The 17,696-nt window shown below is 40.4% G+C and overlaps 1 protein-coding gene across 1 annotated transcript; it reads left to right on the forward strand.

Annotated features, from left to right (window-relative positions):
• The first annotated feature begins 1,556 nt into the window (after nucleotides 1-1,556).
• ube2ql1 (ubiquitin-conjugating enzyme E2Q family-like 1) lies at nucleotides 1,557-14,255 on the forward strand. Its single transcript, XM_061253540.1, has 2 exons — nucleotides 1,557-3,044; nucleotides 10,280-14,255. The coding sequence occupies exons 1-2, from the start codon at nucleotides 2,349-2,351 to the stop codon at nucleotides 10,409-10,411; spliced, it is 828 nt and encodes a 275-aa protein (XP_061109524.1). The 5' UTR covers nucleotides 1,557-2,348; the 3' UTR covers nucleotides 10,412-14,255.
• Nucleotides 14,256-17,696: the final 3,441 nt, after the last annotated feature.

Consider the following 17,696-nt stretch of genomic DNA (forward strand, 5'->3'; position numbering starts at 1 on the left):
GTCCCTGTGTTTTTGCAAGATATGTTTCCATCATACAATTTCCCTCATGCAGTACCAATTTTTTCCAATTGTTTGACTTACTTGAACACTTGAGATACAGGGTTGAAGTGATCATGGGGTCCAGAACCCAGTCCAGCAATCATGGCCACACTGTGATATTATTGAACTTTTTTATTGGACTTTTTTTCATATACACACCATTATTATGTGCAATAAATTAGATTTATTACATGTGTAGTGATTTGAAGCAGTGGAATAGCATTTTCAGGTGGCTAAGCAGGAACTAAATATGTAGGCGACTGACATTCATGACTGTCTGCTTGGAAGGCACTCCAAACCTAATATGAAAGAAAGATGGTACAGAATACAATATGATTGACAGCAGTAGAAGTTGGCAAGAATAACATACGCAATGTGATGGCACACACTGATCCTCCTTATTTTTGCCTAAACTGCCCGTTTTCATTTCTCAGTTATACAACCTGCACATCTGAGTCAATTTTCTACCATGCAATTTTCTGCCTGAGTAATGGGGTTTCATATTATCCCATGCAATTTTGCCTTCAGTTAGCAAAACACAGCACTTGGGGGCTCTTGGACGATGCAGTTTTACATAATGGTTCCTACAGAATGTGGTTGTAAACCATATCACACAAATAAAAATAAATTTCCCCACTTACACGCATAAGTAAATACAGTAATTTTCAAACAAAACATCAATCCATTTTCCATTCTCAAAACTTTCCTCAATCTGAATCAATGGTATGCTGATGATTACATTCAATTGGCACTTTCCTAATAACTATGCTAGTGGGTCCCTTATTTGATGTTGGCAGTTGAGGTTGAGCCCTTTGAGGTCATGCACCCAAATGGAGGCTGTCAGCTCTGTACTATATATGGAATTGTAACCCATAGGACCTGTAATCCACAGGTCCGACCAGTGACCCATATGTTGCCCAACAGATACCGACCTTAACAAATTTAATCCTATAAATATAAGGAACTGGTATGTTAGGTCATGGACATAATATTATTTGTGCACACATGCTCACAATGACTACATGTGTGCACTAATTATTACAAATAGTTAAAAAAGAGTGCTCATGATATGTAATACATATTGATCTTTCAGCATAATATAACAGTATTGACTCTGAGCTAAGGATGGTTTGACTGGGGTTAACAAGAAGTGGCCAACCTGGTCTTGATTGTAGCACAGTGCATGTAGTTACTTTTTTTGTTTTTTTTCGTTAGTTAATTTTTGGAGTAAGAAGCCTAACACAAATGAAACCATACATAAATATTTTTTACTTTTTTAATTGATTGTTCTTGATGGAGTAAACCGTGACCCTTACTAACAGCTTCAAGTCTAGGTTAATTTAAAGATAAGGGGCCCCGCGTTAGTGCGGTGAGAAATATTAACCGGATGGCGAAATAAATAAAAGACTCGTCAAAAGCCCTTTCAAATACGACAGCTGATCCATGAAAAACCCAGCCCACTTTGTGCATATATTACTCTGTGCGGGAGGCATGTTTATTCATTCAGTCCAGGTACAGCGGAAGCTGTTTTACGTCCCGAGCGTTTGGCTGCTTCTATTTGTGTGCTCCCTTCGCTAAGGATTATCAGATTGGTTCGTTCCAAACGGCATTAGTGCTAGCACTGCCGCAGCTGCAGTTACATCAAAGCTTTTACCTCTGCAAAGTCAGATCGACTGGAAAGTCTGGATTAAACGGTCACGTATATTTGCAGCCGGTAGAGTACCGTTTTGTGTGCATTTTTGCAGGATACATTTAAACAGACGGCTGAGCAAAATTACCATCAAGGGTAAGTCAATGTGTCGAACATAACCTTGGACAAAGAAACGTAGAGTCCAGTTATACAGAGATGTGACCATTTGCGTGAAAAAGGAGACGGCGACACATGAACATTTGTGAATATTTTGCACGGAAGAATATCTAACTGGAGGAAGCGAGTATCCTATCCGCAGCCATATCCGCACAACTGCAGTCAACAACATCACCGACCTGTCAAATTTGCTGCAACGAAGAGCCGGGAATTGCACCGAATTGATTTTAGAAGCGTTTGCGTAACAGTGATTACATAACGTAACGCATTTGCCGGAATTGTCATATGATTAGCCAGCTTTATTGTGTAACTTAATTTCCTATAATGGCTTTTGTGCTTTCGTTTGAGCTCGTTGAAATGGTGCACTGAATTCGGGGGGCTTCATGCAATCGCCCAGTGGTTTTCTTCAGAGGCTTCAGTAGGCAAGGTATTTGTTCGTCTTCATTTAAGATAACACGAATTCGGCGATTTAGTGAACACAACCTGAAAGTCAAGCGGAATAATGGCCACTCTTCTACGGAAAATAGGTCTCATTCGGCTTCATGACCGAGACACGGAGGATCCGAAGCATCACCAAGGCTCCCTCAAAGGGACGAAAGGAAACCAGAAAAATAACAACATTAAGCACTGCAACACCAGCAACAACGAGAGCAACATTCTCAGCACTCCCGAAATAAAAACGAAGAAATCGGAGCAATCCAGTAAGGACAAGCCGACCGGTAAGGATAAACAGGGCAAGGACATGAAGGAAAAACAACAAGGAGGTGGCAAGGCAACCAGTACCTCGTTACCACCGTTAGCGCCGCACAGACAGCATTGCACCCAGGTTCGGACGAGAAGATTGATGAAAGAACTGCAAGAAATCCGGAGGCTAGGTGACAACTTTATAACGGTCGAATTGTCTGACGACAACCTCTTTGACTGGAATGTGAAGTTACACCAAGTGGACAAAGACTCGGCTCTCTGGCAGGATATGAAAGAAACCAATACCGAGTTTATATTGCTGAATGTGTCTTTCCCCGACAATTTCCCTTTCTCCCCACCATTCATGCGGGTCCTCAGCCCCAGGTTGGAGAACGGCTACGTACTCGACGGAGGAGCTATTTGCATGGAGTTGTTGACACCCCGCGGATGGTCCAGTGCGTACACAGTGGAGGCGGTGATGAGACAGTTCGCCGCGAGTCTCGTAAAAGGACAGGTGAGGGTCTTAATTTTTCAGTGTGGGTGCATGCGCATGTGTCCATGTCATTACGATAGCAGCTACATAAATGCTCATATAGGTAATAAATAACCTACTTATGTAGGCTCCCAAGTATTTATAATTTATATTTGTTTGTAGTTTATACAATACCCTGCGTTTTGTGCAATTGGCATATGTTATTTTATTCAGACTCAGAAGGATACGTGATTACACTGCATGACAGATTCGGCTACCAGTGGCGTAATATTACAAAACCAGATGTACTGTATATACCGCTGTTTGCTACAGTGTGCTTGTGCTGTGGTTCTGGTTGAACATGCATAATACAGAAATTACATGGGTACAGGAGTGTCGTGTACAACGGTTTCATGCAGCTATAACCAGTCTATTTCACATTTGTATCCCTATAAACCTGAAATTCAAACACCCACTGTGGTCCAGTGTGGATTTGAAGTCTGTGATGTGTGTCTCCTGGGAATTGAACCCACAACCTTCTGGGCTTGAATTGAGAGCAATTAATTCCAATAATAAAGACTGGATCAATCAATATTTTTGCTGATGTGCTGTGTTTGAGACTAGCAGTGTCAAACACAGCACATTTTTGAATAGTTTTGAATATAGATTTCCAAAGATCAACAGACTAGTCTTTTAGGATCCAGTTTCCCATGGGCAATGTCAAAACTAAGCAGATGTTATGACATTTATTTACGTTGCGATTTGTGAACATTTCCCCTTATTGTAATAAGCATCTCATCAAAGATGCTTCCATACATCCCCTCTCCTTCGTGCAGGTTTTGAGAATTCTTACCAAAGATGCCTTCAATCTTTGACCCATGTTGTTCATTAGCTGCTAGGTGTCCAAGGTGTCTGCCGGTCATTTTGATTTCATCCTTCAGAACCTGTCACCATAGCGACCCTGGAGTCAGTTGCTGTGATCACTGCATCAGTCAATCTCTGATATACGGTGCATGAATTTCTTAAAATGGAGACTTATTCTGCGCGCAGACATTTTGCACCTCGAAGCATCTGTTCACTTCGGAAGTGAATCTTAGCTGCAACTAAGTGTCACTGTTCCAAGGATTCCAAGCTTCAAACTATTATTTTGAAGACCTGAAGGCATTGTAAAATAACCATTTTCATTAAACAGCCTGAAGGATACATGGAGAATTAACATCATGGCCCCTGTTACAACATCAAACTCCCAGAGGGTCTGAGATGATAATTATCTGGGAGTGAAAAGATTGATCTTTTACTCTCATGGCTAAGACGAATGCCTGGTAAGCAATAAAGAGCCCATTCCTTTGATACATATTATTTTCTTACAAGCTTTTTAATCGCTGTGCTTTCAAGGAGTTTGCAATGATTTATGACAATACATTTTAGCTGCCATCCATTCTATATGCTTTCAATTCCGCATTATTTTATCTTGATTTGCAGAATGTGTTCGAGCTAAGAGGTATGAGGTTTTCGAGCTAAGAGGTATGAGGTTTTCGAGCTAAGTGGTATGCAATGCCATTATACGTTTGGCAAGGGGATGTCATTCTAAAGCTCTTCACACTAATCAAAAGGCAGTGTCTTCCAGCACTTAATGTTATTGACTGAATCCAGGTTAACAAGGGTGATCATTTTGACACAAAAGGCCATGGGAAGGTATTCTAAAGATAAGGATTATTTCTGGATATGCAGTATCAAGGGTGTCCAGTCTTATCAGAAGGGTCAGTGTGGGTTCTAATCATTAATGCCTTGATTGAAGACTATGACAAGTTAATTATTTGAATCGAGCATTGTGGTGCTGGGCTAAAACAAAAATCTGCACCCACACCGGCCATTTTCAGATATGAATGGACAACCCTGGGTATTTAAAACACAACAGTCCTAGGTTGTCCCCATAAAGTGTTGCTTGCCTATGGCTATAATCAATAGTACCCAAAGGCTGTTGCCTTGTGTAGGAATAGGATAATTATTAGTGTTTCAAAGTGGACACTCCGAATAGATATATTTTAAAGTGTTGAGTCAATTCCTCCAGATGGAATGATTTCCATTTTTTCAGCAGTGGATAGAGTGAACCACATTTTGAAATGTATCTATTTCTCATTTAGTAAATATTCTTAAAATGTTACTTCTACATCCATCCAAGTATAGGCTTTAGAGATGGTTGATTTCTCTGATAAATAGGCTACATTGCAGTGGTATATTAACTAAACATATGGTACTGTAGGAATATTAAGATACCTTAAGCCTTTAACTGTTTTATTAAATAAATGTATTTATTTATTTATTTATTTTAATTTTTCCCCCTAAGCTACAATTATTTGAATATCTTGAAGTGACTGGTTTTCCTTTCAGTAATGTGGCTGGAGCATAATTCTTCCATGTATATTATTTGATGGATAGAGAGAATAGGTCTCATTCTTAAATACATTTAAATTAATATTTGGATTTGTGACTGATAACAATCTCAGGTTTTAAAACATTTAGCCTATCATTTCTCAGTGTATTTTGTATTTTGAATCTCATAACCAAAGATATAATGTACTGGAGGCAATATATTGAGTACACATTTAATAATAGTTTTTAAAATAGTTTATAAAATTCCATTCTCCTTCTCTTTCCAGAGTCATTTGTCTTTCCTTGTCCTGAAATCATTAACATTTAAATTCAAAACAAGAAAACTGACATTTACATCAGTGCTTTCACAAGTAAACTGTACAACATTTAATCAGCAATCAGTTGCAATTATATATCAGTTTAGTGTACTTGTGTAAATATATACTGCTGATGTGTCCTGGCCAGTTGTCATTCAGTAGATCGTAGGTTGCACATCATCCAAGCATCATATTTACTCTACAGTCTTTAGAACAGCTGAGCAAACAATCACTGTGTTGGTATATTGTAGGGATTTCCTATAAGCTCAGCAACATTTACACTTTTTCACCTCCAACTAAACTATATTAAATAAAGACAAACGATACCTCAAGCTTGACTTAAGTAAATGGTAAAAAAAGAAAAGGTTTTTCCCCTTCAGTTCTTAAAAATATATTTTTAGAAATATATTTAAGGTGATGGGCATCTAGAGGTCCCATACTGTGGAAAAACATTTCCTTTGCTATGTGGATTCTAAAGTTGAACGTGCTATAAAAACACTGTGAAAGTATCAAAACTCACAATAATATGTGCATATGCCCACCTTCGGCACTGCCCTCCTGATAGCCAGAAGAAATGCTTGGCACAAACATTCCTTGGAGCTAGTCAGCCAATCAGAAAAGCGGCTTATGGATATGAATTGGCCTTAAAGACACAGTCACTAAAACAGCCTGTTCTTGATAAGCTCATGAGAGGTGTTGTAAAAATGCATGCAAAATAATGGACGTGTATAACTGCATTGTTTTTGGTACTTGAAACCATACAACCGTCTTCTTGTGGATATCAGGACCTAAAATAAAACTCGAAAGGTGAACAATATGGGACCTTTAAAAAACCAGCCCAGTATACCAAGCACATACCAAAGAAGTGGCTGATTTATACAATACTCGTTCGCTTTGCCCAAATGAACACTTTTCCAGGGATTTATTTTCCAAAAGAAACTCTCCAGGTGCCTTAAGCTCAATTTGGTTTTTAATCCGAAAATCACAGGCTTTGAAACATGATCTGGACACTTCCTCTTGAATGAGTAAGCTCTAAGTATTATTTCTGGACCATTAAACTTCAGCCTGCTCTGACAGGACCTGGGGCAATAATGCGCTATTTTTGACTCTCTGGCAGTGTTCACACCAGAGAAACCCTGGGTCTTTGGCATTCATGCCTACCAGTGGATGAAAAATGCTTCCATCATCGATGGAGCAGAGTGTCCAGTACCTGTCTTAATATCCATCCTGAAATAAATTTAAAAAAAAAAAGGTTTTCAGTGATATCACCTGAAAATATTATTTAAAAAATCAGAGGTGAAGGTCATACAGAAGGTCAGTTTAAGAATAATAATAATAATAATAATAACAATAATAATTTTTGTTCTTGTTTTTTTAACATGGGCAATAAATGGACAAAATGGTTATGCAGCTGTTGAGGGAGATGTAAATCACATGTGCTGGGTGACCTAGTTAAGTGGATGAGTGGAAACATCCTTGTGAAAGTTAAATAACATACGCAGACAAACCAGTAATTGTATGTGTGAGATGCCATGACGTGTCGTGTAGGAAATCCATTCTTATGCATTCAAATGAATGAAGTAATGACAGAAATCCCTATTGAACACTGGGCTTCTTATGTAACGTATTTTCTCAGAACACGCAGAGGTGATTGATCTCATTGGCTTGGGGCATGGATACTTCCGGTAGTGTGGCCCATCGATGACAATGTTGGGTTGGGTGAAACAGGATGTTGCAGCATTGGGGAACAATTGTCTGCCAGGTGTTTGTTGATTAATCATTTGTAGACCATACCACTTCAAAGTCAGAATTCATTGAAATCTTTATGGCCAAGGTCCTGAAAATGGAGAGAAATTCCACAAATTGTATCTATGCATGGTATCTGTATGTAGGATCAGACACTCCTACGTAGAAACACCTGCCCTAAATGCATCCAAAGATTTCTGAAATGCGTGTGTAGCTCTTCATACATTTCCAAATCTAAACCGTGGGGAGCCACTGACAACTGACAGGAGGCACCTTGTATTGAGTGATGCACAGTAGCCATTTTGAGGCAACACATTTGGTAAATGGTAAATGGTTGGCATTTGTATAGCGCCTTTATCCAAAGCGCTGTACAATTGATGCTTCTCATTAACCCATTCATACACACACTCACACATCAACGACGATTGGCTGCCATGCAAGGCGCCGACACCTAACCTTAGGGGGTTAGGTGTCTTGCTCAGGGACACTTCGACACAGCCCAGGCGGGGGATCGAACCAGCAACCCTCCGACTGCCAGACGACTGCTCTTACTGCCTGAGGCATGTCGCCCCCCTTTTCCCTTGCATTGTGGAGTTTCAGTTCTTGTATGACCAAGAACAGAAACCTGAGTGAAGGAAATATAAAAGCTAGGACAGAGCTTTCAAGACGACTTGATTATGGGTGGATATTATAGGGCCTTGGCTTAATATCTCATCTGAATCCTGACTATGAAAACTTGGGTTTCGGTGAAATCTTTAAGCATGCATCATTTCTGTCATTAAGGCATTTACACATATAATTTTGCTCAATTTAATTGTCATCCATGGATTTATCCATGAGCATATGATGGTGGCTCTTGTTAGAGTTCCTTTCCAGTGTGTAAAGAGATTAAACTATTGTGTTGAATTGCTTTACCGCCTTGAATTAACTAATGCGTTCATTTTAAAACAGCCCAGTAAGACACATTTTTGCATCAGTTTATCCGAATTCTCATTTTTAGACTTGCTACTTGTGTAAATCTGCATATGTGAGCAAATGCGCATTTTGTAATTTACAGTACTGCTGTGTCTGTCTTGCGATTTGTATCCACTTGGTGAGTTTTTTTGAGAGATGATGTCATGAACTCACTCATATTTCAACCTCTATGTAATATCAGTGAGGATCAAAACACGCTCCAGTCTATGCCTTTGTTAGAAAGTATAGTAAGAAAAGAAATATTCTTTTGTATGCCCCCCCTAGATTATTATTGTAATCACATTCTGTTTCCATGTTCTTTGATGTCTCAATGCCCCTTGTTAAGTCCACTGCAGATAAGTGATTATTGGCTGTTGCCTGTGTGTATGGTCCTTAAATGCTCCCATACACTTGAACATCTCTGCACAAACAGTAGTCAATAACAAAGAGTAGTTTGTTGGCAAGAAGAATAATTATCTATCATTTTGTAGACACTCTTGAGTAGCTGATGATTTCTATTGCCTTCTCTGTGCCTGCTATTTTCCAAGAGCTTCAGACGTTCTAATGTCTCCATTTTGCCTGTCAGTTTCCTATAAAGGATGACTATGGCCGATTAGAAAATAAGATTCCACTTATGGTGACAGGTCTTTTTGGGCCAACCATTGGGATGTTTAGGGGGCAGTATTTCTTCTGTTTCTGTTTGTGTTAGGGAACTATGGGGGTTTCTTCTGCTAGGGGGCTTTGACCCTGTAGGAGGAAGTCTAATCATATTTCTCCTTTGTCTCTGAATATTATGAATAATGATCATAAGTGAAGAGCATAGTAGCACCAAATGCTGTCAGAGCGACACAGCTGGCCTTTTCCGAAAAAACACCTAATTATCGCTTTGAAAAACTAATTAGACTTTGAAAAGCATCAATCTATAATGTATTACAAATTTGACTGTCATTAAATCAGTTCTTTGTTAATGTTTCAAAGAAGTCGTTGGTATTTGCGATCAGCTTTACAGAAAGAATTTGCATATCGCCATGGTAAAACCCTTTTGTTTGTCCTTTGTAGCAACTGACCGAAGACGCTTCACATCTGCCCTAGGTTTCAAAAGAGACTTCAGTGCCAGTTTCTATAGTTCTAAGTATGAAGTCATTTCCTTTTATCATAGGGTATAAGTGCTATCTTCCACTTTCTCCATTTTACAACAACAGCAAATTTCTGTTGCTCTTGTACTCATTTCACCAGAAATGACCTCTGCTATACATTGTTCCATTTCCAACTGCTATATTTATGCCTCGCATATTAATCTTGGTACATATTGTGCTCATTCTGCCGCCAGCCAAATTGTTATATTTTTTAAAAATGTTATTGCTTAGCGTTGATGTGGTACATTTTTTTCTGGGAACATCACATGCTGTTACTAACTCTGCTTGGCCATTGAGTTCCACTGATTTATTTTACCCCCTCCCACCGAGGGAAGCTGATGGCCAATTTGTCCTAAATCATATTAAAGGAGTTGTGCTGTGTCGTTGCTATGGCTACTGATGTTCTGTGAGCTTTGTCAATGGAAGCCAAACTTTCACCCATTAATGCCTTCTCACTCTTTAACAAAACAAATGTATTTACAGCATATCTCCAATATTCATACCACTCAAGCATGAGAAAAGAGTCGAGTTTGACACTCAGCTAGTGGAACTAGCAGACACAGAACAGTAAAGGTTAAGTATACGCAGTATATGCGCTCATATTGGTTGAATAGTTGTGTCTCATGGTCCTGCATGATATAGGACCATACCATAATACGGCTATGACTTGGTTTGGTGGTGACTAACAGAGAGAGCGAGAAAGAGAGAGAGTGGGTCGAGTCTCATGGGTTCCTCCTCTCCTCCCTCACAGGGCCGGATCTGCAGGAAAGCGGGGAAGTCCAAGAAAGCCTTCAGCCGCAAAGAAGCAGAGGCCACCTTCAAGAGCCTGGTGAAGACCCACGAGAAGTATGGCTGGGTGTCCCCTCCCGTGTCCGACGGCTGAGATACCCCCGCGACCGCTCAACCGAACCCCCCCCCCCCCATCCCACCCCCCGGGCCTGCTCCTTTCCCACCAAACTTTAAAAAAGAAAAAAAAAAAAAGAAAAGAAAAAGCTACCATCCCGTCCCCAATGCCACGCGTCTCCCATCGTATTCTTTCAACGTACTCTCATCCAGGTGCCCCCGGAGCACACGGTGACATTTTTTATTTATTCATGAGCAGATGTGTTTACAGGTAAATATCGCCTTCGGCGGATCGTGTTACACAAACTGGATCTGGCCCTGCAGAAGTGATAGTCCTGCTGATGTCAAGAAGCCCTCCTTCCCACTGACCCTTCCTCCCTCCCACCTGATAATTCCTCCCACCAGACCCTTGGCCTTATGTGTGTTTGCCCTCCTCCTCCTCCTCCTCTCTCTTTCTCACTATGTTCCAACGCACTGCCATGAACAGCATCAGAGTTTCCATTCACTGCTGCTCCTCTCATTTCCATGCAAATCAACTGTTAATATTTAATAGACAGGCAGTACGTTCCAGGTTCACCTTTTTTTTTTTTTTTTTTGCTGTGCTTTTTTTCACAGTTCAATGCAACTTGAAGATTGTAATTTATGTGGAGCTGTGCTCTTTTTCTCTCTCACTCTCTCTCTCTCGTTATCTCTGTCTTTTTGTCTCTTGTGGCTAAAGTTAGACATCACTGTGTTACGTAGATGGTCATTGATTTCCAATGAGGAAATGTTTTGTTTTGGGTTTTTTCTTTGTTTTGCTTATGCTGAAGTACTGTAATGATAAAAAAAAAAAAATGGCAATGAACCACACCTCTTTGTTGATATTATCATGCGTTTTGGAGAAGACGAAGAATACGAAGGTCTGATGATTTAGATACCAGATGGCTGTTTATTGTGCATCCCAGTTGGTGGGATGTACACTACGTGTATGTGCGTGTGGGAGTATGTGAGCGAGAGCAGTCAAGGTTATGGGGCTGGACACAGACATGCAGAATCATGAAATCAGTCCCTTAAAAATGGTGTATGAAATTGGCTGGTTGCATCTTGATATAAACTCGTATTTCTAAAATTACACTATTCAATTCAGCCGACAAGAAATTGGGCTCAATTAGCACCTTGGAGGTGTTGTTACATGTGCTTTGTGTTTTTTTTTTTTGGTTTTTTTTTCCTTGCTGTGAAATGGCACAAAAGCTGGTAGCTTTCCAGGAGAAATGGAGTCTGTAATAGGCGCAGCGAGCCATGTCGTTGTTGTTTAATGGTGTTGTGCTACACTGATTCTTTCTCTCTCTTCTTCTCTCTGGGTAGTTTGGTGGCGCTAGTGCACTGTTTCCTTGCCTGGCTTTCCTGTGTACGAGCTGTGGTATAGTTGATTAAAGAGAGCTGTAGAACAGATGGCTACATGGCAGTGGTGTTCATTTCCAATGCTAACTGCGGTACCTGCTGCCACTAGCGGTAACAGATGAAGATGGACATGGCTGACCCACAGGACATCTCTGTATGGCATGAATGTGACTCATGTGGGACTTTGAGTGATGTGCCAAGAATCAGCCTCGGGTTTTACGAGTTGCCCCTTGAAATGTCATTTTCAATTCAAAATGGCAAGATGAAGGTGTCTCTCACAGGTACCCAGCCTGCTCTAGACTCTTAATTATGCATTGGGTATAACTGTGCTGACATCTACACAATAAACACCCAATTCATTTTATTTTCCCCTACTATGTGGGCATAGAATGTAGTATTTCTATATTGTTACACTGTCAGACAAGGAAGTGACAGGATGCTCATATATTGATTTTTAAGTGAACAACTTTTCACATCACTTTTCATATATTCATTCAGTCAAGCCATTAAAATATTATGAATAAATATAGAAAAAATGTGGAATAAATATCCTCAACCTTTCTGGATGTTGAAGCCCAGAGTTGCTGCTCTGTGTTCTTAGTCTTGTCAAGGGAACTAAAATGATAGCATTGGGGAAAAAAACCCATAAAGCATAAAGTCATATGTACTGTACAGTGTGATTTCATTTCACAGAACATTTTTTGGCACATATACCTCAGTTGAAAGCCTTTTTTCTGAACCTGATGTTATTTCATGAAATTCAAGGTCAAGCTTTCGACTAATGATTAATTGCCTTGACATAATACATGATGTCAGCTGTTGAAATGTACAGGTGTTTATACTAAAGACTCACTGGAGTCTCAGGTAACATCCACCCAATGTCCAACATTTGAAATGCAAATGCAACTTTCATCTGAAAATCGCTCAATTAAAAAAAATCTTTTCTTTTTTTTGGGCCTCTTCAGAGTTCATCCATACTCACACGGGTCATGCCAAAGAGGGTAGGCATTATTCTGCTACGGCCTGCTCCACCTCCACTCCACTCCCCCTTTCTCCCACCCACAGCCACAAATGGTACAGTCTGCAGCCACAGCCACAACAAAACACCATCATTACCAGCCCAGCTCAAAGGTGTCACATCAAAGATCTTCCATCCCTTTCATACGTCATATGAATCATCCTCTGATAATCTGAATTGCGCTGTGCCGCAATGCCTCTCAACAAGCAGATAGCAATTCAGCGACGTAACACACTATTTCTCTCCCCCCATGTCATGTGCCTGTCTCTGTTTGATGGAACACTGCCTCAAACACTCAAGGAGCCTCAAACCCAGAATGCACTGCACGGATGGAATATTTGCCACAGAAGCACCTCTGGGTGTTTTGTAGTTTTGAATGTCATAATTGAAGCTGCTAATGATATTGACATTCAAGCGGGAAGCATCCCTTGCATTGACATTCTTTGTCCTTCTGCCCTTAATCCTGGCTTGGCTGGTGTGACATTAGGCAAGAGCAGTGTCCGTCGATGCACTCAAGATTTTGCTAAAGTCTGCCAAGCTGCAGTGCGTTGTTCGATGTGCAACTCATTTTTCACTGTAAAAACATGGGGAGAGGGTAAAATCCTGACCTGGGTTCTTCCCAGATATTCATTCATTGTTTCACATGAACTAAAAATGCTCTGAGTAAAAATATGTATCTTTAGGCTACTGTGTCCTTGCATGAGAATAGTTGTACAGTATCATTTTACTCAGTTCACATGAACAGGAACTCAAAAAGATTGAGTGCGTGAGGGCCCCTTGGGCCACAATGTGTTTTAATTTTCATGACAGATCATTTTGCAGTATCTGGTATCTAAATACAAGTCATTGCTATGGGTCTTTTCCAGATTCTGTATGGGCCGCCATTTCAAAAGTGAGTGTGCATTTCTAAGGACCTGTGCTAGGGGATGCTATAATATGATAAATTATAAGTCAAAATGTCAGAATAAATGGATGTTTGCTGGTTTAGGAGCATACTTTTGTGATAGACTTTAGAATGTTAGTTCTGCAGAAACTAATTGAATTAATTGTCCAAACAAGTGAGATGATTCTGTTATCTTATATCTGCATGTGAACAGTGATTGTTAGCTAGTTATCTTGTTTTTTTACAAAAAATGAAGAAAATGGTGAAAAAACTGCAGTTCCTGCTTCTACTTTATTCTTTTTTTTCCCGTCTTGATTTCTGTCCGAAAATGTCACGTTGTGTTATTATGAATGTTTGTGTTTTAATTTATTTGTGGTTTGCCAAAATGGAGTTTTTGGAAGCATGTCACAGGTATTGTCACAGAAAAAAAAGCTATGTACCTGAACTCAGTGGAGTCTGGTGTGGGTGAATCGGAGCCTCTTCATTGTATGGAATAAACTAGACTAAATGTGTTATACAGGCCTCACGTAAACATCGCAGGCCAGTCGGAGCAAAAACCAAACATGAATGTGCAATAAAGTTAAAGGCTCATTCAACCCTGTAGAGACATATTGTATTTGTTTTATTATCATTGATGTTTCATTCTATTAAGTCAGTAATTTCAAGTATTATTTGTTTTAAAGCTTTCTTTAATACCAACTTCAGAACCATTTGCCTTTGCAAGCATAAGGTTTACATACACCCAGTGAGCAATTTATTAGGTAGACCTGTCCACCAGCTTGTTAATGGAAATATTTAATCAGCCAATCATGTGGCAGCAACTAAATGCATAAAAGCCTGCAGACATGGTCAAGGGGTTCAGTTTCTTGTTCAGACAAAATGTCAGAATGGGGAAGAAGTGAGATTTAAGTCACTGACCGTGGAATGATTATTGGTGCCAGACAGGGTGGATTGAGTATCTCAGAAACTGCTGATCTCCTGTGATTTTTATGGAAAACATTCTCTAGAGTTTGCAGAGAAAAGTGCAAAAAAAAAGAAAAAAAAGCAGCAGCAGCTCTGTGGGCAAAAACACAAAGACAGAGGTCAGAGGAGAATGGCCAGACTGGTCGAAGCTGACTTAACAGTATTGCAACTAACTACACATTATAATGCAGAAGAGCATCTCTAAACACACAACGCGTCAAACCTCTTAAGTGGATAGGCTACAGCAGACCAATAAGTCTAAAAAATAGGTTTAATAAATAACTAATAAAGTGCTCACTGAGTGTAGCTTGTATTGTCCTTCTCTTACCTCCTTCTTGTCCTTCCCTTTAAACATCATTTGTTGAGTTATTCATCAATGGGTGGTGCTTTGTGGCACATTGTAGCTATGACCAGTGTCTTTCTGGATGAAACATAGCCTTTTAATTTGACTCCCACTTCTCATATATTTGTATCAGAACAGGTTTACCTCGGACAGTGCTGCACTATATCACCCTATCCTCCTGTTCTGAGTGGTACTCCATTGCTGTTTACGGAGAGTTCCACAGTATCATCCACTTGCAGTTGGAATCAAATGGCATTGTGACCTAGAGGCGATTATTAACAAACCAACTGCTGTTAGGCTGCTGAGTGTCGGTAAGAAAAAAGATAAAAAGAAAGAAAAAAAATGCACGCTGTTGCCCTTTGAGAAATCGAGATGTGGATGAATCTGGGCGTCAGAAGAGGGCCAAAGGATGCACCATTAACTCAGCCAGGACACAGTCCTCCTCTTATAGAGGTCTGCTCGCACGCCTCCGCGGATCGCTGGTGGCTCCGGAGGTTTGGGTGCTTGTGAAACAGGGCTGTGAAAACGTGGACATCCTTAATCTGTTCACAACAAGGCCTAACATCCCAGGCAGTACTTTGTATTCTTTAAATTAGTCTAGCTAACTAGGGCCCACAGCCTTACAGGTGTTCAATCTCTCAAAATAGTCTCAGATGAACCCCTGTGCACATGCATGCACACAAGCATACGCACACACACACACACACACACTCTTTGGGATTGGATGGGGCTTTACACAATTTGCATTCTAACAGCAAAACAACTTCATCATCTCTCAATAGAAATCACCTCCAGGTGATGGAACAGAGGGGCTTAACATCAATTCTGCTGTCTGTGGACAAATGATGTTTGAATTGTCAAATTGATCTGACTTGCTGCTATTAGGTTCCAATTCTATATCTCTAGACAAAGTAAAGGGTTTGCTGCAGGCCTGGGAACCATTAAGGAACTGAAGGAGGAGACATACTACTCAAAAGATAAGGATCACTTCAAAGTGAAACGGTTTTACAGTTGTCTATACCAATTATGCAGAACTGGCACCCCATCAGCATTTGAGGCACAGTTATACATACATAAAGCAGGTAAGTTCTAACCTCCATGGCAACAGACACTAAATAGAGAAAAAACGAAACCAGAAAACAAACAAACAAAAAATGCTAAAATGAGATGCCAAAAGAGGGTTTCAATGACAAGGATTTCCATTAAAATAGGACAGCCACTCTCTTAAGATTCTGTGTGCGTTTTTTTTAAAGGTCGACACAACACAAATTCAATTTGCCCCACGACCTTTGATGTACGACAGCAACTCTGACGCTGACGAGGCACCAGGCAAAGAGCTCTAGAAAGCCTCTTTTGTTCATAGCATCACACTCCAGCTTACTGCACTCCACTGTAGAGGCGAAAGCAAGGGATATGGAGCCACACGAGCAGCCACAGTCTACCCTAACAAGTCTTACCCTGTGCAAATGTCACCGTTTAATAATTCACGCTCCACTCCCACGAAGCACAGTTATCACATATATATGATATGTATAGCAAAATGGAAGGTCTCAATAATGCATGTCATGCTTATAGTCGCCCTGTCAGTGTGCTCTTTTCACCTTGCAATACCGACCCTTAGATGCCAGCTGGGCCCAAAGAGGCAACAGACAGTGCTTTTGGATTTGTGAGGTTAGCTGTTGCTCTATAGTTTATCATTTAAAACAAAAACATCAAGATGAATGATATAGTTGTGTTCGGCATAATTACAGTGCATAGACCATTATGCAATTACGTGTAGCATCACAGCATGCTAATTAAATACACACAATTACATGTACATATCTGACCACGGCAGAATTACACAGCCTGCAGATACAGCACATTTCTTGTCTTTGTGCTTTTCCCCCCTGAAAAACTGCTTGTGGGAAGAAGTCAGCATGTAGAGGTGGTTCACAGGGATCGTTGGAATTTGTCAGGCTATGGCCCTGTGGATTATGTAAGGCCTCGCTTTGTGCCGAAGGGGACAGAAGTCTGTTCCGTCCTGGCGTCTTTTCCAAGCTATCGCTCATTAATATTTGAAGTCTGTTGCATCAATGCCAGCGTAGCAGATTGTAGTTGACTATAAATATTTTATGGCACAGCGCACATGGGAGAAAGATATTTTTAGACACTGGAGAGCTCTTCAGAAGCTGGGCACCGTTTCCCCAGGTAGTATGAGGGAAGTACTGGGAGTGGACAGTAATAAATGGAGCATCGTGGTAAACTGCACTGGCAACCTTCCCCAAGGAAAGGGTCTGTTTAGCATTCTCTATGCTGGATGAAGCACTGCAAGTCATTGTTTCTCATCTCCTCTCAGCACTGTGGAGAAATGCTGCAGTGCCAAATGGTGGAATGCCAAGCTGCAGTCTTCCTTGGCCGAATATCTCTGCTTGCACAGACACACCATTACCAGTAAGCACCAGTAAATTGAGTCTCTGGAAAATGTCTCTGTCACAAATAGAAAACAAGCAAGCAAGAAAATCAGTAGTGTTTGGGCTGTGTGCTTGTTCTTTGGATAAGGTGTAAGAATGCTCCCATGGGCTTTGTTTTGTTGGAAACGTCAGGAATAAGAACATCATCCTCTTGGGCCAGGGGTATTCTGGTATAGTGAGTTTTAAGTCTTATTTCATCGTTGGCCACATAGATGAAATGGCCAACTGTGGGAATCATAAACGACACCACAAACGCAAACATATAGCAAGAATATTCAGCACTAT

Source organism: Conger conger, chromosome 9 (assembly GCF_963514075.1).
Source record: "Conger conger chromosome 9, fConCon1.1, whole genome shotgun sequence".
NCBI classification, from domain to species: domain Eukaryota; kingdom Metazoa; phylum Chordata; class Actinopteri; order Anguilliformes; family Congridae; genus Conger; species Conger conger.